The sequence below is a fragment of the Amblyraja radiata genome, chromosome 43 (assembly GCF_010909765.2).
Source record: "Amblyraja radiata isolate CabotCenter1 chromosome 43, sAmbRad1.1.pri, whole genome shotgun sequence".
Taxonomy (NCBI): Eukaryota; Metazoa; Chordata; class Chondrichthyes; order Rajiformes; family Rajidae; genus Amblyraja; species Amblyraja radiata.
Genome location: NC_045998.1, coordinates 2,173,618 through 2,197,607, shown reverse-complemented (window position 1 = coordinate 2,197,607; position 23,990 = coordinate 2,173,618). Strand labels below are relative to the sequence as shown.

Below are 23,990 nucleotides of genomic sequence, written 5' to 3'. Positions count from 1 at the left end.
TAGGGAGTTGCAGTAATCAAGGCGGGAGGAGATGAATGCTTGGATGATTTTTTCAAGGTCGTTGAATTGGTGGAATTGTTTTATTTTAGCTATCGTGCGAAGCTGGAAGAAGATAGCAGAAGCTAGCTTTTACCACAGCATTGACTTGCTTGTCAAATTTCAACCCTGAGTCAAATATCACGCCAAGGCTTTTGACATGCGGTTTGAGTAAGGAGGTTAGGCTTCCAAGGCTGCCTGTTATTGTTTTGATGGAGTCCGAGGGGCCGAGTTGGATGACCTCAGACTTGCTCTCGTTTAGTTGGAGGAAGTTCTGCGCCATCCAACACTTTATATCCTCGAGGCAGTTCATGAGGCTGAGTAGATTTGATCGGTTGTTGGGTTTCAGGGGGAGATAGAGCTGTGTGTCGTCTGCATAGCAGTGGAAAGATATGCCGTGCCTTTGAATGACTTGGCCGAGGGGGAGCATATACAGAGAGAAGAGAATGGGGCCTAGGATGGAGCTTTGTGGAACCCCGCAGAAAAGGCCAGCTGTGGAAGAGAAAGCGTTGCCTATGGCGGTAGAGAAACTCCTATCTTTGTGGTGGGAAACGAACCAGCTCAGGGCAGCGCCATCAACACCAACCCCGTACCGGAGACGGTCAATTAGGATGGTGTGGTCCACTGTATCAAACGCTGCGCTGAGGTCGAGAAGGAGCAGGATTGCACAGTCGCCGGAGTCGAAGGCAAGAAGCAGGTCGTTGTGTACCTTCAACAAGGCAGACTCTGTGCTGTGGTGGGCCCTGAAACCTGATTGGAAACTTTCCAGGATGGAATTTTGGTGTAGGTAAGGCATTAGTTGATTTAGAATTACCTTTTCAAGGTCTTTTGAAAGGAAAGGCAGTTTGGAAATAGGCCTGTAGTTGCTAGGCAAGGTGGGGTCTAGGTTAGGTTTTTTCAGGAGGGGCTGGACCACCGCATGATTGAAACAGGTTGGAACAGCGCCAGTGGCCAGAGAACTGTTGATGATAGAGAGGATGCTGGGACTGGCTATTGCAATTACATCTTCAGAAGGGCAGAGGGGAAAACGTCGAGGGGGCAGGTTGCAGGTTTCATAGTGGAGACCAGCTTTACAAGGGAGTGTAGAGTAACGGGTTGGAAACAGTCTAATTTAGAAGAACAGACCAATGAGACAGCTAGGTCACGGATGGGAGGGGAAATATTAGTTCTAACTTTGCTGATGAAAAATGTAGTAAATTCTTCGCACTTAGCAGGGACCCCCCCCCCCCCCCTCACCCCCCTCAATCTTCTAAATTCTGTGAGACTATTCCCTAGATCCTTTCATTGACTCTCTCCCTATTTGGATCCACAGCCCCGGAAGACCATCCCAGCTGAGAAGGATGTGGTGAAGAGGCTTCTGCTGTTTCTGCTCTCCATTGTTGCTCTGCAGGTCTACCTCACGCCAGTGGCCCACCTGGATGAGTGATTGCCGGTCCCTGAGAGACAGAAGTTAGGACTGAAGTGCGAGAGCTTCCTCCACCCTTGGCCACTCTGGATGGGCTATTCCACCACCAGCGGTTTGTGTAGCTCACCGCAACGAGTCCAGGTGAATATTACCTGCCCGACCGTCCACCCTTCCCACAGGTGTACCTGAAGGCCCAGTCCTGCAAGTGATCAACAGCAGGAAGAGTTGACTGTCATCTTCAGAATCTACTGCCCTCCTCCCATCACAAAGCAATCTTCACAGAGGGAACGTCTCATGGAACTGACGGAATGGCTTCTTGGTTTTGTTTCATTAATTGTCACGTGTACCGAGGTGCCGTGAAAAACTATTATGTTTCGTGCTATCCAGTCGGCGGAAAGACAATACAAGATTACAAGCGAGCCGTTTACAGATACATGATAAGGGAATCGTGTTTAGTGCAAAGTAAAGCCAGCAAACTCTGATCGAGGAGAGTTCAAGGGTCACCAATGAGGTAGATAGTAGTTGAGGACGGCACCACATCCTGGTTGTGGTAGGATGATTCAGTGGCCGGATAACAGCTGGGAAGAAACTGTCCCTGAATCTGGAGGCGTGCGTTTTCACATCTATATCTTTAGCCTGATGGGAGATGGGAAAAGAGGGAGTGACCAGGGTGCGACTCGTCCTTGATTATACTGCTGGCCTTGCCGAGGCAGCGGGAGGCTTTTGATGATTAAAGGGCCAGTCCCACTTGGGCATCATTTGCGCATCATTTACGCAAAATCATTTATGCGTCACGAGGCACGACGTGCGCAAGGCGATTGGTGAGACGTGGTGGCGTAGGCAGTGACGTGTGGTAGCGAGCGGCGCACCAGGATTTTGGGATTCTCAAAATCCTCGCACGGCATGTCTGAGACGATATCTTGACGATATCTTGAAGATATAAGACTCGTCTTAGCAGGAAAATCAGAGCAATTTTTAAAGACATGGCCTCCTTTAATTGATTAATTACAAGTATAGTATGGTGCAACACAACTCTGGAAATCAACCGATTCACGAACTGGGTGATGGGTGTGGTGAGATATGAAGCAGGTATATGCACACATTAGGGTCCATTTTTTCTTCTTTTCTCCTTTCTTTTTTTTCGCTTTTTAAAAATTATTTTATGGGTTTCCTTCTTTATTTTCCTATAGGCTATCACTTGCTCTCCCCTGGTCTGCACATCTGGCAGTCCAGAAGTTTACACATCCGGAAAGTACTGCAGAGGGTGGTGAAAATTGCCCAACGCATCACCGGTTCCTCACTCCCCTCCATTGAGTCTGTCCACAGCAAGCGATGTCTGCGAAGGGCGCTCAGCATCGTCAAGGACTGCTCTCACCCCAGCCACAGTCTATTTACCCTCCTCCCATCCGGGAGGCGCTACAGGTCTCTCCGTTGCCGGACCAGCAGGTCCAGGAACAGCTTCTTCCCTGCGGCTTATACATTACCTAACTCTGTACCTCGGTGATTGCCAGTCACCCCCCCCCCCCCTCCGGACACTCCTCCCCCCAGAAAAATTGCACTACTACGACTGTATGTACGTATATATATTTATTGCTCATTATTCTATGTTCGCTCTTCTGGGTGAGATGCTAACTGCATTTCGATGTCTCTGTACTGTACACTGCACAATGACAATAAAGTTTGAATCTGAATCTGAATCTGACATCACTACTTCCTTCACTCTTTCTCTTTCTCGTTCTTTCTTTCTCGTTCTATTTCTTTCTTGTTAAATTTAAAATAGAAGTTGTACACAAAATGTATTTTGCCATATGCCGCGGTTTATACTACTGCAGATTGCTTCTAATAAAAATACAAAACAAAAAAAAGAAAATCCTCGCACACCACCTTGGTTCTTGGTTCTTGGTTTCTTGGTCCTCCAAAATGTTCCAAATGGAATTTAAACTGGAGGTGGTGGAGGGAGGGATTAAACCACAAAAGGTTATTGGGAAGTAAGAGCTACTTTAAATGTAGTTGCATCTGGTCGGGTAACTATAGTTGGGTGGAGATTATTCCATGCTTTAATTGTGCGGGGGAAGAACGAATTGCTGTACACATCTGTCTTTGTAGCTGGGATCACAAATTGGATCGAATGCCCACGTCTGCTCCTAATTGGTTTGGGTTTGGTGTAGGTCTTGTAATATATGTCGAGCTGACCATTTAACATTTTGTAAAAACAGGTAAAACGGTGAGCTTCACGTCTGTCTTGGCGAGGGTTCCACCACAGAGAATTCAGAAGTTTGGTGACACTCGCTTCTCTCTCATCGGTGTTAGTAACAAATCGAGCTGCCTGTCTTTGGACACGTTCGATGGAAGAAATGTTTGTATTTGTGTATGGGTCCCATGCTGCAACTGCGTAGTCCAAATGAGGTCTAACGAGGGTAAAGTATAGCTTCTCCTTGACAGAAGTTGAACAATGATGAAAGTTGCGCCTCAGAAAGTTTAGGACAACTGTTGCTTTCACTTGCGTGACGCGCAAATGATGCCCAGGTGGGACAGGCCCTTAAGGGATTGGACCCAGCTTCATATCCCAAATAACTGCCAGTTACTTTAGATTTATCACACTTGGATTTTCCTGAGGTTTGTGTCACATCATAGGGGGAGTGGGTTTGTTAAACCCAAGGGTCTCACTGTTATCCAAACGGCTTAGAAATAAAAGCATTCAGATGGACTTAAGAACAATGTTCGATGTTATTAAAAAAAACTTCACACAATGAAGATATTTGAGAACATAAAGCTGGAGAAACTCCGCGGGTCAGACAGCATCTCTGGAGAAAGGGAATATGTCACGTTTCGGGTCGAGACCCTTCTTCACACTGAGATTCAGGGGAAAGGGAAACAAGAGATATAGATGGTGACAGAGGAAGATATAGAACAAATGAATGAAAGATATGCAAAAAAATAACAATGATAAAGGGAACAGGCCGTGGTTAGAAAAAGGCTAGATGCTGGAAAAATGTTCCCGATGTTGGGGGAGTCCAGTGACAGGTGTCACAGTGTGAGACTGAGTGGTAGTCCATTTAGAACTGAGATGAGGAAAAACTTTTTCACCCAGAGAGTTGTGAATCTGTGGAATTCTCTGCCACAGAAGGCAGTGGAGGCCAATTCACTGGATATATTCAAGAGGGAGTTAAATATAGCTCTTACGGCTAGGAAAGAACTGCAGATGCTGGTTTAAATTGAAGGGAGACACAACATGCTGGAGTAACTCAGTGGCATATTGAGTGGCAGAAACGTCACATATTCATTCTCTCCAAAGGTGCTGCCTGTCCCGCTGAGTTACTCCAGCATGTTGTGTCTACCTAGCTCTTCGGGCTAATGGAATCAAGGGATATGGGAAGAAAGCAGGAACCGGTTACTGATTTTAGATGATTAGCCATGAACATATTGAATGGCGGTGCTGGCTCGAAAGGGCTGAATCGCCTACTCCTGCACCTATTTTCTATTTTCTATGTTCTTGGTTCTTGGTTTCTTGGTCCTCCAAAATATTCCAAATGGAATTTAAACTGGAGGTGGTGAAGGGAGGGCTTAAGCCAGAAAGGGTCATTGGGAAGAAATGTCCATGTTAGCTGCGGGCTGGATGCAAATGAGTTACAGACAATGAGACTCAACAAGACGGCTTTGAAGCTGGTAGAAGTACTTGTGTGGGGAAGGGACAGAGAGAGAGGGGATGCAGGGGTTACGGTGCTAGAGGAATCAATATTCATATCGCTGGGTTGTAAACTGGATTTTTTGACTGTAAATTAAAAACGAATTACATTTTACTGCCATCTAGTGTATTCATTCGCCATTGTTGTAAGGGATTGATAATGAAAATTCCTGGTACTATATTTGAAATCTCATAATTGTGTAAAAAATATGTAGCATATTTAATTAATTTTGGTGTAATGCTTTTATTCACGTTTGTTGTTCCATGTCTAGCCCTAGTTTTGTAATTTGTTTAATTTGGTTTCGAGATACAGCGCGGAAACAGGGCATTCGGCCCACTGAGCCCGTACCGACCAGCGTTCCCCGCACATCAACACTATCCTACACACACTATGGACAATTTACATTTATACCAAGCCAATTAACCTACAGACCTGTACGTCTCTGGAGTGTTGGAGGAAACCGAAGATGTCGGAGAAAACCCATGAAGGAATGTACCAACCTCGCACAGACAAGCACCCGTAGTCAGGATTGAACCCGGGTCTCTGGCGCCGTAAGGCAGTAGATCTAACGCCAGTTTAGTTAGTTTCGTTTATTGTCACGTGTACCGAGTCAGCAGAAAGACAACACATGATTACAATTGATCCATTTACAGTGTACAGATACATAGTGCAAGGTATAGCCAGCAAAGTTCGATCAAGGGTCATCAAAGAGGTAGATGGTAATTCAGCACTGCTCTCTGGTTGTGGTAGGATGATTCAGTTGCCTGATAACAGCTGGGAAGAAACTGTCCCTGAATCTGGTGGTGTACGTGTTCACTCTTTTCACACTATGCCACAATGCCACCCTTAAGATGCTTTATAAAGATATTTTATTTTTGCTCCAGCTAAATTATTATTATTATTTTTATTTTATTTTATTTTATTTTTATTTTATTTTAGAAGTAAAGTACATTACATTAATACAAGCCAAATATAACTTATTACATTTCTTGTACCACTTCATTTTTTAAGCTTTAAAAAGAGAAAAAGTAAAGAAAGTGAGAAAGAGTCTTGATTGTGTGAAAAAGTGATCAAGAAAAAAGACCCATTACGCGAAGTTAGAGAAAAAAGTTAAGAAATAGGCCGCAGAAAAGACAAAAGAGAAAATGAAACAAAAGCTCTTTTAAGAATGAGCAGAAAGGAATATACCAACTTCGTATTTTTCATCCCCCCTTACCAGGTCCTGAAACCATTTCTTTTCAGAGTACTGTTGCACCTTATACTTGTAGTAAGTCGATAAATGCAGTCCACGTCTTTTGGAAGTGGTCTGATTTGCCTGCATGAAGGAGTCTCATATCTTCCAGGTGTAATGTTTCGAACATATTTGAAATCCACATATTTATTGTTGGTATAGGGGCGTTTTTCCAGAATTTAAGTATAAGTTTTTTTCCCGTTATTAACCCGTCATTAAATAGATTGTTTTGAAACACAGTTAGTTCAGGGCTGCCTTCCATTGTTCCAAAAATAATCAATTCTGCTTTTGGTATCAATTATATTTTAACTAATTTTGTGAAGATTTCAAAAGTTTCAGTCCAAACATTTTGAATTTTTATACAAAAAACAAATGAGTGCGTACAGTTTTGGTCTCCTAATCTGAGGAAAGGCATTCTTGCCCTAGAGGGAGTACAGAGAAGGTTCACCAGACTGATTCCTGGGATGGCAGGACTTTCATATGAAGAAAGACTGGATAGACTCGGCTTGTACACGCTAGAATTCAGAAGATTGAGGGGGGATCTTATAGAAACTTACAAAATTCTTAAGGGGTTGGACAGGCTAGATGCAGGAAGATTATTCCCGATGTTGGGGAAGTCCAGAACTAGGGATCACAGTTTAAGGGTAAGAGGGAAATCTTTTAGGACCGAGATGAGAAAATCATTTTTTACACAGAGAGTGGTGAATCTGTAGATTTCTCTGCCACAGAAGGTAGTTGAGGCCAGTTCATTGGTTATATTTAAGAGGGAATTAGATGTGGCCCTTGTGGCTAAAGGGATCCGGGGGTATGGAGAGAAGGCAGGTACAGGATACTGAGTTGGATGATCAGCCATGATCATATTGAATGGCGGTGCAGGCTTGAAGGGCCGAATGGCCTACTCCTGCACCTATTTTTCTATGTTTTCTATAGTAGCTCCAGCAAAATTATGGGGTGAAATGATTCTCGGAATAGTTGCATGATATGGTGTTGTGCAATGTGTTGGAGAATTGAGTAACGGACGAGGTGACGCCAGGTGGCAGCCTGTTCGAACTTCCTCATTCGGGAGGAAGTGGATGTATTTGTGGATACAAAGTGCTGGAGTAACTCAACGCTTTGGGTATCATTCTTGGGGGAAACCAGCTGAGTTACTCACTTTGCACTTTGCGAAATTTCTCGCAATTTGTTTAATTTGACGACACAGAGTGGAAACGAGCCCCTCGGTCCACCAAGTCTACGCCGACCAACACTCTCCGCACACTAACATCATCCTACATGCACTTCGCGGAACTCAATTCAATCTCCCTCATATATATCAATTTCTAAAACACCTCTATCCATCTATCCGCTATAAATATTATGTCGGATCTTATTTGTAAATTCATTTTTGTTTAAATCTATATCAAAAGTAAGATCTTGACCACTTCCGATGTTATTCCGCCCTTCTATCTCCACCTATCCCCAAACTCGCCTTTACGCCGCTGTTGAATTCCGCACCAACACCGCTTGAGTCGCTTTGTTACTCGGGGGGAGTTTAGGACCCGGGGAGCCCGGAGCTCAGGACCCGCCGCCCGCGGCTGCTGCTGAACCCGCGGGAAGGGAGATTGTTTCAATCTTTATATTTTCACAAAAGTAATTTCTGTTCCGTTGCCGGTCGCGGTTAACGCGTTAAAATGAACGGATCGACAGACAGACAGACAGCTCTGATTTCAGTTGCGGTTTATTTCAACTCTCACATTTACTTATTTGTTTACACACTCGGAGCGGAACCGGAGCAGATTCTCAGCCAGTTTCCATCCCAAGTCTCGAAGAGAGGATAACATTTCTCCGTGAATTTATTCCCAGTGAAGGTGTAGAGATGGGACTTGGTGTCCGCGTCGTAAAATGAAACTGTCCCGGACTCGTAACTGAGATAAACTCCGACTCTCCAGGGGATGGGATAGGCGAGGAGACGGGATCGAGGGGAGGTGAGTGCATCAAACTCGTCAAACCACCCCCGCCCGATGCCCCAGACTCCAGTCTCCGGGGTCATGTCGACCCATCCCTTCCTCTCCACAGACTCTGCGGCGACTCCCAGACTCCAGACCCGACTCCCCGCCACCTCCACCTCCCAGTAATGTCTCCCCAATGTGAATCCCTCCGATCCCAGCACACACTCCCAGCCTGTAAACCTCTTCTCGGTGTCAAGGAGACTACTCTCGGTCCCGGTCCGTCTCACCCTCTTCCGATCCTCAGACACCTCGAGCTGCGCATGCGCTGTTTCCACATCCAGGGTGACGGAGACTGGGGGGAGAAGCAGAGAATCAGAGAGTCCCCGGGGGTCGGGGGGAGACTCGGGCAGCGCGGCCCCGGGACCGGGGGAGAAGCCGCTCGGCCTCAGGCACAGGCGGGCGGACAACTGGAACCTTGCCCGGGTTTTCACCCCAACCACATCGGGTGAAAAACATACATCTTTCACGGATTTTTTATCCAGGGAAGGAGAGGGAAACTTTGTGAGGTGGGGGAGCGTGGACGGGGAGGACGAGTGCGGAGAGTGAGGAGAATTGCGAGATTGCGGTGGGGATGGAGAAATGAAGCGGGCTATTCAAATATGGAGGCAGATCGGAGCAAGAGGATATTGAGGTGAGTGGTAGTTTGAGGTTGTTAAAGAGGAGGTAGAGGTGTGGGGTGGAGTCACCATGATCATAGTGAATGGGAGGGGGAGACATGAGGGGCCAGAGGACCCGCCCCTGTTTCTTTGAGTGGAGGGTGAGAGAGAGGGAGGGGTGGCTTGGACCATGGAAGGAAGCAGAGGTTGAATGACCAGGTGTTGGACAGAATGGGTGGAGACTTGTGGTTGTAGGGTCGCTGAAAGGGAGGGGATTCACGGGTGGATTTGATGGGTGTGTACAACTAAGAATACACTGATCTCATTGTGAACCAATATATGAACTTCACTTAGGACTCCTGGAATTTGGGGTATTGTTACTGGGTGTGGAGAGTAGATGGGAGGGATGATGAGTGGAGCAGAAATCTTGACTGGATAAGATGGGCCAAATGGCCTGTCTATGGTGTCATTCTATGGTGAAACAAGGTGGACAAAACAAACAGAGCAAATTCCCTCAAGGTGACCACCCACTGCTGATGGGAACCGGATATAGATGATCAATCTGATGTGTGCGCCACATTCTAGATTTCAATGTTAACCACACAATGTGGTCATGGCTGATCTAGCCCAGGACTGAACTCCTCATCTTTGCCCCATTCCCATCGATTACAATTCGCCGATTTTTTTTAAATGTATCTTCCTCTGGTTTAAAATATGTCTAACATGTAAAACCTCTCAGAGTCTCTTGGTTGGAGAATCCCAGATATTCATTGCCCTCTGTCCATTCGTGGTCCTTGGGATCAGATATAGGATCACCTGTTATTGTTCTAAACTCCACATAATATAAACACCTCTCTACATTCCGGCCAGACAGTCCTGAGATCCCATAGATTCAGCGGGAGGACAATTCGTTTCTGAACAACAACAGCTGGAACAGAGGGAACATTTACTCAGTTCCGAATTACTGGTAAATGCAGCATTTATTTCTGAAATGTCACCAACCATTTTGTGACTGCGCACTTTCACTTCACCAAACTGTAGTGCAGGGTATGACTTGATGTCATCAGATGTTTCTTTGAATGCCGTGTTGAACGAAACAGGGCAATGAAACTTTTCAATCGGCAAGGCATCATCTACCACCGACAGTCGTTTGGCTTCATCACGACCCTGGAAATATTTAACAGCTGGTTATAAACTGAGCTTTAGAAATGTTTTGAGTTGTTCCTCAAAAACTTACAATGTTTCCATCAAGACAATGTCCTACCTTCGCTTGCAACCAGCTTCCCCCTGAAAGAAATAAAACACAAATCTCAATTGATTGAGATGGACCGTCCTCATCCCGACAGCGGGAATTTCACCAAATTTCTACATTCCTCTGATAATTCCCATTTCCCAACTCTTATCGCCACTGTCATGCAGAGAGAAAGCGGATATTGCCGCAGAGATGTAGAACGATGGGGGAAAGCACAAGGAATGTTCATGAGAATAACGTCATAACTGAGAGGATGGAACTTAATGAAAAGACTGGGCAGGTCATGGGATTTCATCTGGAGAAGATGTCAGGAATGATGAGAGGGAATTTAATATTATCGGCAGATTTAAATGGGTGGGCATGAAATAATATCTCAAATTGAAGGGGAGCCCAATAATCAAAGCTGAAATGTAACGTGGTCTTCAATTATTACCGAAAGGAATTCAGTCATGAGAACATGGACCTCACTGCACTGTAGGGACTGAAACCACCAGCTGAGATAAATGTAAGTGCAAGCGGGATAAACACATTAGGGCTCCTGGAATGTGGGGTATTGTCACCGGGTGTGGAGAGTAGATGAGAGGGATGATGAGTGGAGCAGAAAACATGACTGGATAGGATGGGCCAAATGGCCTGTCTATGATATAGAATGGGATGTCATTCTATGGTGAAACAAGGTGGACAAAACAAACAGCAAATTCCCCCAAGGTGACCACCCACTGCTGATGGGAACCGGATATAGATGATCAATCTGATGTGTGCGCCACATTCTAGATTGCAATGATAATCCCCACAATGTGGCCATGGCTGATCTAGCCCAGGACTGAACTCCTCATCTTTGCCTCATTTCCATCGATTACAATTCCCTGATTTTTTTTAATGTATTCTCCTCTGGTTTAAAATATGTCTAACATGTAGAACCTCTCAGAGTCTCTTGGCTGGAGACTCCCATATATTCACTGCCCTCTGCACATTCGTGGTCCTTGGGATCAGATATAGGATCACCTGTCATTGTTCTAAACTCCACATAATACAAACACCTCTCTACATTCCGGCCAGACAGTCCTGAGATCCCATAGATTCAGCGGGAGGACAATTAGTTTCTGAACAACAACAGCTGGAACAGAGGGAACATTTACTCTGTTCTGAATTACTGGTAAATGCAGGATTTATTTCTGAAATGTCACCCACCATTTTGTGACTGCACTTTCACTTCACCAAACTGTAGTGTAACCCCTCACCTTCAGAAACACCAGACTGTCTTTTTGATCCATCTGTTGCTGCAACTTTAAGACTTCCTCCTGAATGGAATTTAAATTCTCTTGAATCTTTCCAAGATTTTTCTCCATTGTATTCAGAATTTTCTTCTCTTCCTCCCGGATATCTGCCAGTGTGCGCTGCTCTTTCTCAGTGAGAATCTGGTGCAGTTCAGCATACTGGGATGTGATCTTGGACTGAAGGGTGTGTGACTGTTCCTGTGAAATAAAAGGTGAAGATCAATATATAATGTCACTGGTTGTGTTTCCGCACGACTTTAACGGTGACATTTGACCTGTGCATTTTTTATTTGCTTTGGCAATTCAATAGTTTGTCTAATGTAGACAAAAATGCTGTAAGAACTCAGCGGGTGATGCAGCATCTATTGAAAAGGAATGGGCGTCGTTTCGGGTCGAGACCTTTCTTCAGACTTCAAAAGCATTTAGACAGTTTGTCTAAACGCTTCAGAAATATCGTGAGGGTAATGTTATAACTCATCAATCCTCTACCCACAATACAATTCCCTCCTGCCTAATCCTTTTCACGTGCCTATTCATCCGTCCACCACCCACTTTCCCAGGGATTATAACAGTCCCCGATTGACCATTGAACCAGCGTGTATTGGGGACGTGGAAGGAATCCGACGCGGTCACAGGGAGAAGGCATGAACCACACGGGTAGCACCCGAGGTCAGGATCGAACCCGCTCATCAGAACTAGGAGACAGCAGCACTACTTGTGTCACTGCGCTGCCCTATTATTACACGTATCACAGGGTTCAAATCTACACAAGATCAGGAAATGGAAACTGGAAAGCCTCACCAGAACTCCAGAAATCTTCTGTTTCTGTTGCTGCTCCATTCGCTGGATCCCCGATTTCTTTTTTGTAAGAGACTGGATGGAAGATTTCGTCTGATCCTGGGATTGTGATTGAAAATCAGAGAATAAAAGTGTTAGGTTATAAAGATGGAATTAAACAATGATGCGATCAAAATCGGTTTGCTTTTACCTTGTAGGTTTCAACAGCTTCTTTAACCGGCATGAAGTTGTGAGAATTGTGCTCCCGCCCAGCTGCACAAATCACACAGATCAGCTTCTTGTCAGTTTCACAAAACAGCTTCAGTTCTTCCTGATGTTCCTCGCACTGACGTTTACTTTCCTCCTCTGTCCGGTTCAGGCTCATTGTTCGAGCTTTCTCAGACAGTCTCGCCAAGGCCTGACTCACCCTGAGGGTGCTGTCTGTAAACTCCTCTCGACATTCCGGGCAGGAGTTTCTCTCATCCCTGTCCCAACTCTGTGTGATACAGGAGCGGCAGAAGTAGTGCCCACACTCCAGTGACACCGGATCGGTGAAGAAATCCAGGCAGATGGGACAAACTATCTCCTCGGTTAAACTCTCGACTTGATCTTTCGCAGCCATTTTAATCCTCCACTGCCTGGTTCAAAACGCATTCCCTTTCCCTGAAACTGCTGACGCCCTGCAGTAATTAATTGGAGCGCCGGAGGCTGAAGTGCATGGGATCAAGAGGTGAATGGATAGGGTGAATGCACAATCACAGCCGTGACCAGAAAGCCGATGTCATTTTTAATCAGCTTCGGGTAAATTTCATTCCCTTAAACTAAAGTTTTTCCAGTTAAATGGGTGATTGGAACGTGAGTCTGACCATAAAATGCCAACAAAAATACAGAAAGCGTTGTCGGCATTCAGCAGGTCGGGCAGTGTACAATATCTGGAAAGGGAAGGGTTAATATTTCTGCGGTCATATGGAGCAGCAGATTGAACCACTGCCTCACGGGGCCTGAGACCCGGGTTCGATCCTGACCATGTTCACTGTTCGTGCACATTCTCCCTGTGACCGCGTGGGTTTCCTCCGGGTGCTCCGGTTTTCTCCCACATTCAAAAGACATGCGGGTTTGTAGGGTAATTGGCCCTCTGTAAATTGACCCAAGTATGTTGGAAGTGAACGGGAAGGTGGGATAACAGAGACCAAGTGTTAATTGGTGATCGATGGTCGATGTGGACTCGTTGGGCCGAAGGGCCTACTTCCATGCTGTATCTCTAAAGTAAAGTAAGCTCTACTGGTCAGAAAATCAAACTTGCACTGCCGCTCAACAGAGAAAACAAGTCATCATCAATACTGCACAGGAACAGGCCCTTCAACACACAATGTCTAGCTTATGGAAGGACCATTCAGAAGCCTGATAACAGAGGGAAGGAGGCTGTTCCTGAGACTGGTAGTACGCACTTTCAAGATTCTGCACCTTCTGCCCGACAAGAACAGTGAGAAGTAAGAATGACCGGGGTAGAACAAGTATTTGGTTATGTTGGCTGCTTTTCCATGATGAGGGATGATCTTATAAGAGATGTAAAAAATCATGATAGGAACAGATCGGATAGACGCACAGAGCCTCTTGCCCAGAGGAGAGGAATCAAGTATCAGAGGACATCAAGTCAAGTCAAGTCAAGTTTATTTGTCACATTCACATACGAGATGTGCAGTGAAATGAAAGTGGCAATGCTCGCGGACTTTTGTGCAAAAAGACAAACAACCAAACAAACTATAAACACAAACATAACACACATATACCTTTACATAATAAATAATGGAAGGAAAAACGTTCAGTAGTTAGTCCCTGGTGAGATAGGCGTTTACAGTCCGAATGGCCTCTGGGAAGAAACTCCTTCTCAACCTCTCCGTTCTCACCGCATGGCAACGGAGGCGTTTGCCTGACCGTATCAGCTGGAACAGTCCGTTGCAGGGGTGGAAGGGGGTCTCTCATGATATTGTTGGCTCTGGAGTTGCACCTCCTGATGTATAGTTCCTGCAGGGGGGCAAGTGAAGTTCCCATAGTGCGTTCGGCCGAACGCACTACTCTCTGCAGAGCCTTCTTGTCCTTGGCAGAGCAATTCCCAAACCAGATGGTAATGTTCCCGGACAAGATGCTTTCCACCGCCGCTGCGTAGAAGCACTGGAGGATCCTCGGAGACATTCTGAATTTCCTCAATTGCCTGAGGTGGTAAAGGCGCTGCCTTGCCTTACTCACGAGTGCTGAGGCGTGTGATGCCCATGTCATATCCTCGGAGATGTGGACTCCCAAATATTTAAAACAGTTCACCCTATCCACAGGATCCCCATTTATCCTCAATGGAGTGTACGTCCTCAGATGATGTGCCCTCCTAAAGTCCATGATCAGCTCCTTCGTTTTTTTGATGTTCAAGAGGAGGCTGTTATCCTGGCACCAGAGTGCTAGATCAGCCACCTCCTCCCGGTAGGCCTTCTCATCGTTGTCTGAGATCAGGCCCACCACCATAGTGTCATCAGCAAACTTAATTATTGAGTTGGAGCTGAACCTAGCCACACAGTCATGTGTGTACAGGGAGTACAATAGGGGGCTGAGGACGCAACCCTGGGGCGATCCTGTGCTCAGGGTGAGGGACTTCGATGTATTACCTCCCATCTTGACTACCTGGGGCCTGGCGGTGAGAAAGTCCAGGACCAGGGCACACAGGGAGGTGTTGAGCCCCAATTCCATTAGCTTCCCGGCCAGTCTGGTGGGGACTATCGTGTTGAAGGCTGAACTGTAGTCTATGAACAGCATCCTCACATAGCCCCCCTTCTGGCTGTCCAGATGGGAGAGAACGGTGTGCAAGACCTGGGAGACCGCATCGTCCGTGGATCTGTTCGGAAGGAACTGCAGATACATAGGTTTAAGGTGAGGGTGGAAAGGTTTAATAGGAACCTGGGAGGTAACTTTGTGCAAACAATGGGTGGTGAGTGTATGGAATTAGTTGCTGGAGAAGGTGGATGAGGCCAGCACTATTGTAACGTTTCAGAAGCATTTAGACAGGTACATTGATAGGACAGGTTAGAGGTATGGGGGCCAAACGCAGGCAGTGCAGGTCGGTTCAAGAATATAATGGTCGTGGGTAAGGTGCTGAGAATGGGAGCTCTAATAATCAGTCTGAAGAAGGGTTTCGGCCCGAAACGTCGCCTATTTCTCTCGCTCCATAGATGCTGCTGCACCCGCTGAGTTTCTCCAGCATTTTTCTGTACCTTCGATTTTCCAGCATATAACCATATAATAACCATATAACAATTACAGCACGGAAACAGGCCATCTCGACCCTTCTAGTCCGTGCCGAACACGTATTCTCCCCTAGTCCCATATACCTGCGCTCAGACCATAACCCTCCATTCCTTTCCCGTCCATATAACTATCCAATTTATTTTTAAATGATAAAAACGAACCTGCCTCCACCACCTTCCCTGGAAGCTCATTCCACACAGCCACCACTCTCTGAATAAAGAAGTTCCCCCTCATGTTACCCCTAAACTTCTGTCCCTTAATTTTCAAGTCATGTCCCCTTGTTTGAATCTTCCCTACTCTCAGTGGGAAAAGCTTATCCACGTCAACTCTGTCTATCCCTCTCATCATTTTAAAGACCTCTATCAAGTCCCCCCTTAACCTTCTGCGCTCTAAAGAATAAAGCGGTGGGGTTTTATCGGGCCCGCTACGCTGGAAACAATGGTCAGCAAAGATCTTATAGCTGAGCAAGATAGGCCACTCCTGCGAAATGCAATGGGCTGATGTGAAGTAGCTATGGAGGGGATCCTGGGCATTTTTTCCCGCCCATTTTAGTAACCTGAGCCTACCTGACCCGACCCGACTCGCAGTGTAATCAATGTTGCGGGGCAACAGTATCTGTGTGTGATATAGGGTTAGATTCATAATTCTGTCAGTTCATACTTCTTGTCAAGAATAAAATATGACTCTGGTAATTGTCTTTTTTAATGTTTTTTAAATCATTTCTTTTTAAATGGCTCACAAGCAGTGTTTGAGTTGATCTTGTAGTAACAGTAACCGACCCGACCCGCAGGGTAATTGACATTGCGGGGGAAGTTTTTGTGTGTGATATAGGGTTAGATTCATAATTATGTTAATTCATGATTCTGTTAATTCTTGTTAAAGAATAAAATGTTTATAAACACTCATACATGAATGTGATATAAATGTATAGAATCATATAACACACACAATTATATTTCTTCTGATCCAATGATGAACTTTATTTCAGACTAGACAAGGGACATTAAATAAGAAACATTGTAAACCTCCCCGCAACTTCACACACACTAGACCTTATGCCCCCCCCCCCTCAACTCCCCCCCCCCCCGCACTCCCTCGCCTGCCCCCTCACATGCCCCTCTCCCCGCTGCCCCACACCCCCTCTCCCCGGGCCCCACACTCCCTCTCCCCGGGCCCCACACACACTCCCTCTCCCCGGGCCCCACACACACCCCATCTCCCCGGGCCCCACACACACCCCCTCTCCCCGGGCCCCACACACACTCCCTCTCCCCGGGCCCCACACACACCCCCTCTCCCCGGGCCCCACACACACCCCATCTCCCCGGGCCCCACACACACCCCATCTCCCCGGGCCCCACACACACACCATCTCCCCGGGCCCCACACACACCCCCTCTCCCCGGGCCCCACACACACTCCCTCTCCCCGGGCCCCACACCCCCTCTCCCCGGGCCCCACACACACCCCCTCTCCCCGGGCCCCACACACACTCCCTCTCCCCGGGCCCCACACACGCTCCCTCTCCCCGGGCCCCACACACCCTCTCCCAGGGCCCCACACACACCCCCTCTCCCCGGGCCCCACACACACCCCCTCTCCCCGGGCCCCACACACACTCCCTCTCCCCGGGCCCCACACCCCCTCTCCCCGGGCCCCACACCCCCTCTCCCCGGGCCCCACACCCCGCTCTCCCCGGGCACCACATCCCCTCTCCCCGGGCCCCACACACACCCCCTCTTCCCGGGTGAGAGATAGGGGAAGGGGAGAGAAAGATGTGGGGGGGAGGTGGAGGGAGAGGGAGGGGGAAGGATGAGGGCAGAGAGGGAAAGGGGGATTATCTTTGGTGTGATTGCAAAATTAAGGTAGGTTTTAGAGCAATTATATTTTCTCCTCCATATGAATAATATCAAACATTTGGAACTGCTTTCTTTTCCTTGATAACAATACTGAAAAATATGTATTCCATAGTTTACGACTTTCATTTTGCATCATATTTTTAATGTGCACACACTAACACAGTCGAACAGTAACAGGCAATCAAATCAACACACAAAACATTTTCTAAAAAAATGTGTGCTCCTTTATAACATTTTACATAACATTTTACAGTACAACTTGATTATTAAAACAAGGACAGCTTCAATTCGTTATTTTAAAGAAATGGATACAACAATGAGCCCAATCATCCCATTCCAACCGATTACTCTTGACTCAGCCAAAATTATTTCTGAAATATTGGTCATAAATTTGGTGCAAAAATTGCTCCAAAATAAGGCGCAGAATACACCAGAGATCATCTGAATGCCCTGAGCTTCCAGGGCCCTTAAGCAGGCTCTGGACCCCTGCCGCAAGGGCCTTTCAGCTTCGTGCTTGTAATATGCGCTGCGTGCACTTATTTCACATAACATTTGTGTAATCCTGCCATGCCACCCCCTTTTTGAAAAGCTTCGTACGGGCCTGGTGTCTAATATTTTTGACACTGTCATAAGCCTTTCTTACATATGCTGTCACAACACACTGTAGTCTCTAAACAACACTTCAATAATTTTCCTTGCCCTCCATTTTAGAATAATAGTGTTTTAAGCCGATAACTCGACACGAGCACTGGCAATAAATAAAAAGCGCAGCTTTCCTGCCCGTGTCTCATTGGCTATGTTCGGCTGCACATCGGTGTGAAACTGGTGTAATAATAATAATAATAATAATGGATGGGATTTATATAGCGCCTTTCTAATACTCAAGGCGCTTTACATCGCATTATTCATTCATTCCTCAGTCACACTCGGTGGTGGTAAGCTACTTCTGTAGCCACAGCTGCCCTGGGGCAGACTGATGGAAGCGTGGCTGCCAATCTGCGCCTACGGCCCCTCCGACCACCACCAATCACTCACACACATTCATACACAGGCAAAGGTGGGAGAAGTGTCTTGCCCAAGGACACAACGACAGTATGCACTCCAGGCGGGATTTGAACCGGCTACCTTCCGGTTGCCAGCCGAACACTTAGCCCATTGTGCCATCTGTCGTCCCATCTTCCTCTCGTCGTGGGGGTGGCGGATTTGGAGGGGCCTCACAAGTGGAATAGCCTACGGGCTCTCTTCATCTAAATGCGGCCCTGCTCGTCCTAGACTCTACCACTAGTGGAAACATTCTCTCCACATCCACTCTATCCAAGCATTTCACTATTTGGTAAGTTTCAATGAGGTCCACCCTCAACCTTCTAAACTCCAGCGAATACAGGCCCAGTGCCTTCAAATGCTCATTATATGTTATAGGTTCACCAGGTTAATTCCCGGGGATGGCGAGACTGTCATATGTTGATAGAATGGAGAGTCTGGGCATGTATACACTGGAATTTAGGATGAGAGGGAATCTTATTGAAACATATAAGATTATTAAGGGTTTGTACACGCTGGAGGCAGGAAACATGTTCCCGATGTTGGAGGAGTCCAGAACCAGGGGCCACAGTTTAAGAATAAGGGGTAGGCAATTTGGAAGGGAGACCAGGAAACACCTTTTCACACAGAAAGTGGTGAGTCTGTGGAATTCTCTGCCTCATAAGGCGGTGGAGGCTGATTCTCTGGACGCTTTGAAGAGAGACCTAGATAGGGCTCTTAAAGATAGCGGATAGGGAGAAGGCAGGAACAGGGTACTGATTGGGGATGATCAGCTATGATCACATTAAATGGTGGTGCTGGCTTGAAGGGCCGAATGGCATACTCCTGCACCTATTTTCTATTGTCAAGCTGCAAAGGGTTCAGAGATGTTGCCAGGACTAGAGGGTGTGCGCTGTAGGGAGAGGTTGAGTTGGCTGGGTCTCTATTCCATGGAGCGTAGGAGGATGAGGGGTGACTTACAGAGGTGTACAAAATCATGAGAGGAATAGATCGGGTAGATGCAGAGTCTTTTACCCAGAGTAGGGGAATCGAGGACCAGAGGACATAGGTTCAAGGTGAAGGGGAAAGGATTTAATAGGAATTCGACGGGTAACTTGGACACTCTGAGGGGTGATAAAATACTCCTGACCCAGGGTAAGGTGAGGTGGGGGAGGGGATGGCGAGGGGGAGGAGGGTGGGGTATGGCGGAGAGGGGGAGGAGGGTGGGGAGGGGGAGTGGAGAATGGGGGAGGGTGGGGAGTGGGAGGGTGGGGAGAGGGATGGCGAGGGGGAGGAGGGTGGGGGTGGGTGGTGAAGGGGGATGGGGAGGGGGGAGTGGAGTGGAGGGTGGGGAGGGTGGTGAAGGGGGAGGGTGGGGAGGGGGGAGTGGAGGATGGGGAGGCAGAGGGGGAGCATGTCATGTGGGTTGTAAAGCCACAACCACTACAACATGCACTCTCTCACCTTGAGCTTCCCCTCCAGGGTGTGTGAGCGCTTGAAGCCGGAGTTCTTGTTCTCGGCTGTGATGGCACTGATGGCTCCCGTCTTCACCAGCATCTTGGCCTCCACTGTGGCCGTGGCTGTGTCAGTCAGCGACTGGCCGTACAGCGCTGGGCGGTGGGGGGGGGGGAGTGAGGCTGAACACCAGTTAACGTGGGGCGGGGAGAGGGGCCGCTGCGGGCGGGAGGGAGGAGGTTGGGGAAGACACACAAACATCTTTTAAACAACTCGAAGGGCCGAATGGCCAATCCTGCACCTATTGTCAAGCTGGAAAGAGTTCAGAGATGTTGCCAGGACTAGAGGGTGTGAGGTATAGGGAGAGGTTGAGTAGGCTGGGTGTCTTATTCCATGGAGCATAGGAGAATGAGGGGTGATCTTATAGAGGTGTACAAAATCATGAGAGGAATAGATCGGGTAGGCGCAGTGTCTCGTGCCCAGTGTAGGGAATCGAGGACCAGAGGCCATAGGTTCAAAGTGAAGGGGAAAAGATTTAATAGGAATCCGAGGGGTAACTTTTTCACACAGAGTGGGTGTATGGAACAAGCTGCCAGAGGAGGTAGTTGAGGCTGGGACTATCCCAAGTTTAAGAAACAGTTGGACAGGTACATGGATAGGGCAGATTTGGAGGGGTATGGACCAAGCGTGGGACTAGTGTAGCTGGGACATTGTTGGCCAGTGTGGGCGAGTTGGGCCGAAGGGCCTGTTTTCAAACTGTATCACTCTATGACAGGCAGCATCTGTAGAGAACATGGATAGATGATGTTCCACAGAGTGCTGGAGTAACTCAGCGGGTCAGGCAGCATAGAAACATAGAAAATAGGTGCAGGAGAAGGCCATTCGGCCCTTCGAGCCTGCACCACCAATCAATATGATCATGGCTGATCATTACCAACTCAGTATCCTGTACCTGCCTTCTCTCCATACCCCCTGATCCCTTTAGCCACAAGGGCCACATCTAATTCCCTCTTAAATATAGCAAATGAATTGGCCTCAACTACCTTCTGTGGCAGAGAATTCCAGAGATTCACCACTCTCTGTGTGAAAAATGTTTTCCACATCTCGGTCCTAAAAGATTTCACCCTTATCCTTAAACCATGACCCCTTGTTCTGGACTGCCCCAACATCGGGAACAATCTTCCTGCATCTAGCCTGTCCAACCCCTTAAGACTTTTGTAAGTTTCTATAAGATCCCCCCTCAATCTTCTAAATTCTAGCGAGTATAATCCGAGTCTATCCAGTCTTTCTTCATATGAAAGTCCTGACATCCCAGGAATCAGTCTGGTGAACCTTCTCTGTACTCCTTCTATGGCAAGAATGTCTTTCCTCAGATTAGGAGACCAAAACGTTACGCAATATTCCAGGTGTGGTCTCACCAAGACCCTGTACAACTGCAGTAGAACCTCCCTGCTCCTATACTCAAATCCTTTTGCTAAAAATGCTAACATGCCATTCGCCTTCTTCACTGTTGTTCTGGACTTCCCCAACATCAGGAATCTCTGGTGAACATGGATAGGTGATGTTTCACAGAGTGCTGGAGTAACTCAGCAGCATCTCTGGTGAGAAGGAATAGACGACTTTTCGAGTCAAGACCCTTCTTCAGACTCATGTCAGCGGAGGGGAGGGCGGGGGGGGGTCAAAGAAATAATGTAGTCGGAGACAGTAAGACTAGTGGGAGAACTGGTAAGGGGGAGAATATGGAGTGAGAGGGAAAGCAAGGGCTATCTGAAGTTAGAGAAGTCAATGTTCATACCGCTAGGGTGTAAACTACCCAAGCGAAATATGAGGCGCTGTCCCTCCAATTTGCGCTGGGCCTCACTCTGGCAATGGAGGAGGCCTAGGACAGAAATTCAGGATTGGGAATGGGAGGGGGAGTTGAAGTGCTGAGCCACCGGGAGATCAGGTGGGTTAAGACGGACTGAGCGGAGGTGTTGGGCGAAGCGTTCGCCGAGACTGCGCTTGGTAGACGGACTGAGCGGAGGTGTTGAGCGTAATTCAGCGAGGAGGAGGTCACTGCGAGGTCACCAACAGCGTTTGATGCCCCCCTCGCTGCTCTGAGCTCCTGAACTCTGCTTCTTCAAGGCCAGCAACGCTTTCTTCTGCAAACAGAACATTCCTGGTCAGGTACTGGGAGCCACAACGACCCTCTGTCACCTCCCCCCCCCACCTCTCTCACCCCCCATGTCTCTCACCCCCCCTCTCTCACACCCCACCCTCCCTCTCACCCCCCCCCCCCTCTCACACCCACCCCCTCTCTCACCCACCCCTCTCTCACCCCCCCTCTCACACCCCCCCCGTCTCACCTCCCCCTCAAATGTCAGATATTCACCCCACAGACTTCCACCCTCACCCCCCTCCCCCCCCCCCCAACTCCTTCCCCCTCGTCATCCCCATCACCTTCCTCCCTCCCCTCCATCCACCTGCCTCTCCCTTTCCTCCATCGCCTCTCCCTCCATCCACCTACCCCACTCTCTCCCACTACCCTCCCTCCCCTCCATCACCCCCCCTCTCTTCTTCCATCACTGGCCTCTCCTCCCCCTTCATCCCCCAAATACCTCTCTTCCCAACCCCCCCCCCCCATCTATCTCCTCGCCCCCATCACAACACAACACCCCCACCCTCCTCTGCTCTCTCCCCCACTGTCACCCCCTCACCTGTTTCCTCAGCGTGCTGTACTTTCTCCTCTCTCTCTCTCTCTCTCTGTGCCCACCCGCCCTCCCCCTCTCTTCCCTCTCCTCTGCCTCTCTCCGCCACCCCACCCTCTTCCTCAGCTTGATCTCTCTCCATCTCACCCTCCTCCACTATGCCCCCTCTCTCTCCTCCCCACCGTGCCTTACCCACTCTCTCTCTCCCACTCCCCCTCTCACTCCCCACTCTCCCTCCCCCGTCCTCCACTCTCATCCCCTCTCTCTCTCTCCCCCACCCCACCATTTTCCCTCAGCTTGCTCTACTCTCTATCTCTCCCCCAAAGTCAATTGTATTTGTCACATGCACATTAATGCAGTGAAATGAACCCCCCCCCTCCCTCTGTCTCCCTCCCCCACCTCCCCTCCCCCAAATTATGTGCTATAAAAATAAAATTGACTTGACTTCCCCTGTATTTTGTATCTCCCCCTCACCCCCACCCTCCTCCCCTGTCTCCCCTCCCTCTCCCCACCCTCCTCCACTGTCTCCCCGTGTCCCTCCCCACCGTCCACCCCTGTCTCCCCTCCCCTGTCTCCCCCTCCCTCTCCCCACCCTCCTCCACTGTCTCCCCGTGTCTCTCCCCACCCTCCTGCCCTGTCTCCCCGTGTCTCTCCCCACCCTCCTCCACTGTCTCCCCGTGTCTCTCCCCACCCTCTCCTCTCCAGCATTTTCCTCATCTTGCTGTACTTTCTGTGCATCGCCGCCTCCTCCTCGCTCCGCGCTCCGGGGAAAATCGCCATCGCTGCTGCTCCGCTCCCCCATGACGTCACCGACACCGGAAACGGCGGGACGGCCATCTTTGTAGCGGGCTCGCCTCATGGAGGCGGCCATCTTTGGTGCAGGCACTGACGTCACTGAACTGATGGAGATTTGGCGGCAGGAGGAGAATTTCTTCACAGTCGGCACATTGATGAAGGGCGGCCATCTTTGTTAGGGGCACTAATGTCCCGGATCCCCAGGGGAGGCGGCCATCTTTGTTAGGGGCACTAATGTCCCGGATCCTCAGGGTGGAGAACAATGAAATCCTGATTTGCAGCAGCAGCAGCAGAATAGGGAGATTTCACGGCAGTGGGGTCACGACCCATGACCCGTACTGTTGCTACACTACTCCAGTACTCTGCTCTAAGATCTTTTCTCCAAATGGAGTACACGCGATGAACTGCAGGTGGGCGCTTACCATTGTTTCCAGCGTAGCGGGCCCGTTAAAACCCCGCCGCTGAAATTGTCAATTTACGCGCTGTAAATAATAATGGAAATCGGGATAAGCGTGTGAGACATTTTGCATACTTCAGTATTCCAAAAGTGAAGAGAAATGACGGTGGATAGAAGCGAGAGCTGAAGGGACAACAACAGCCAGGGTGCTTGGCGAACATTGGCCGTTTGCTCACTA

The 23,990-nt window shown here is 48.3% G+C and overlaps 1 protein-coding gene across 1 annotated transcript; it reads right to left on the bottom strand.

The window, feature by feature from the left end:
* Positions 1–2,232: 2,232 nt before the first annotated feature.
* Positions 2,233–23,397, bottom strand: LOC116967999 (negative elongation factor E-like). The gene is made up of 4 exons (XM_033014633.1): positions 23,268–23,397; positions 21,945–22,016; positions 19,866–20,028; positions 2,233–2,371 (listed from the first exon to the last, which is right to left on the bottom strand). Exons 1-4 carry the CDS (start codon positions 23,395–23,397, stop codon positions 2,233–2,235), a joined length of 504 nt encoding a protein of 167 aa, XP_032870524.1.
* Positions 23,398–23,990: the final 593 nt, after the last annotated feature.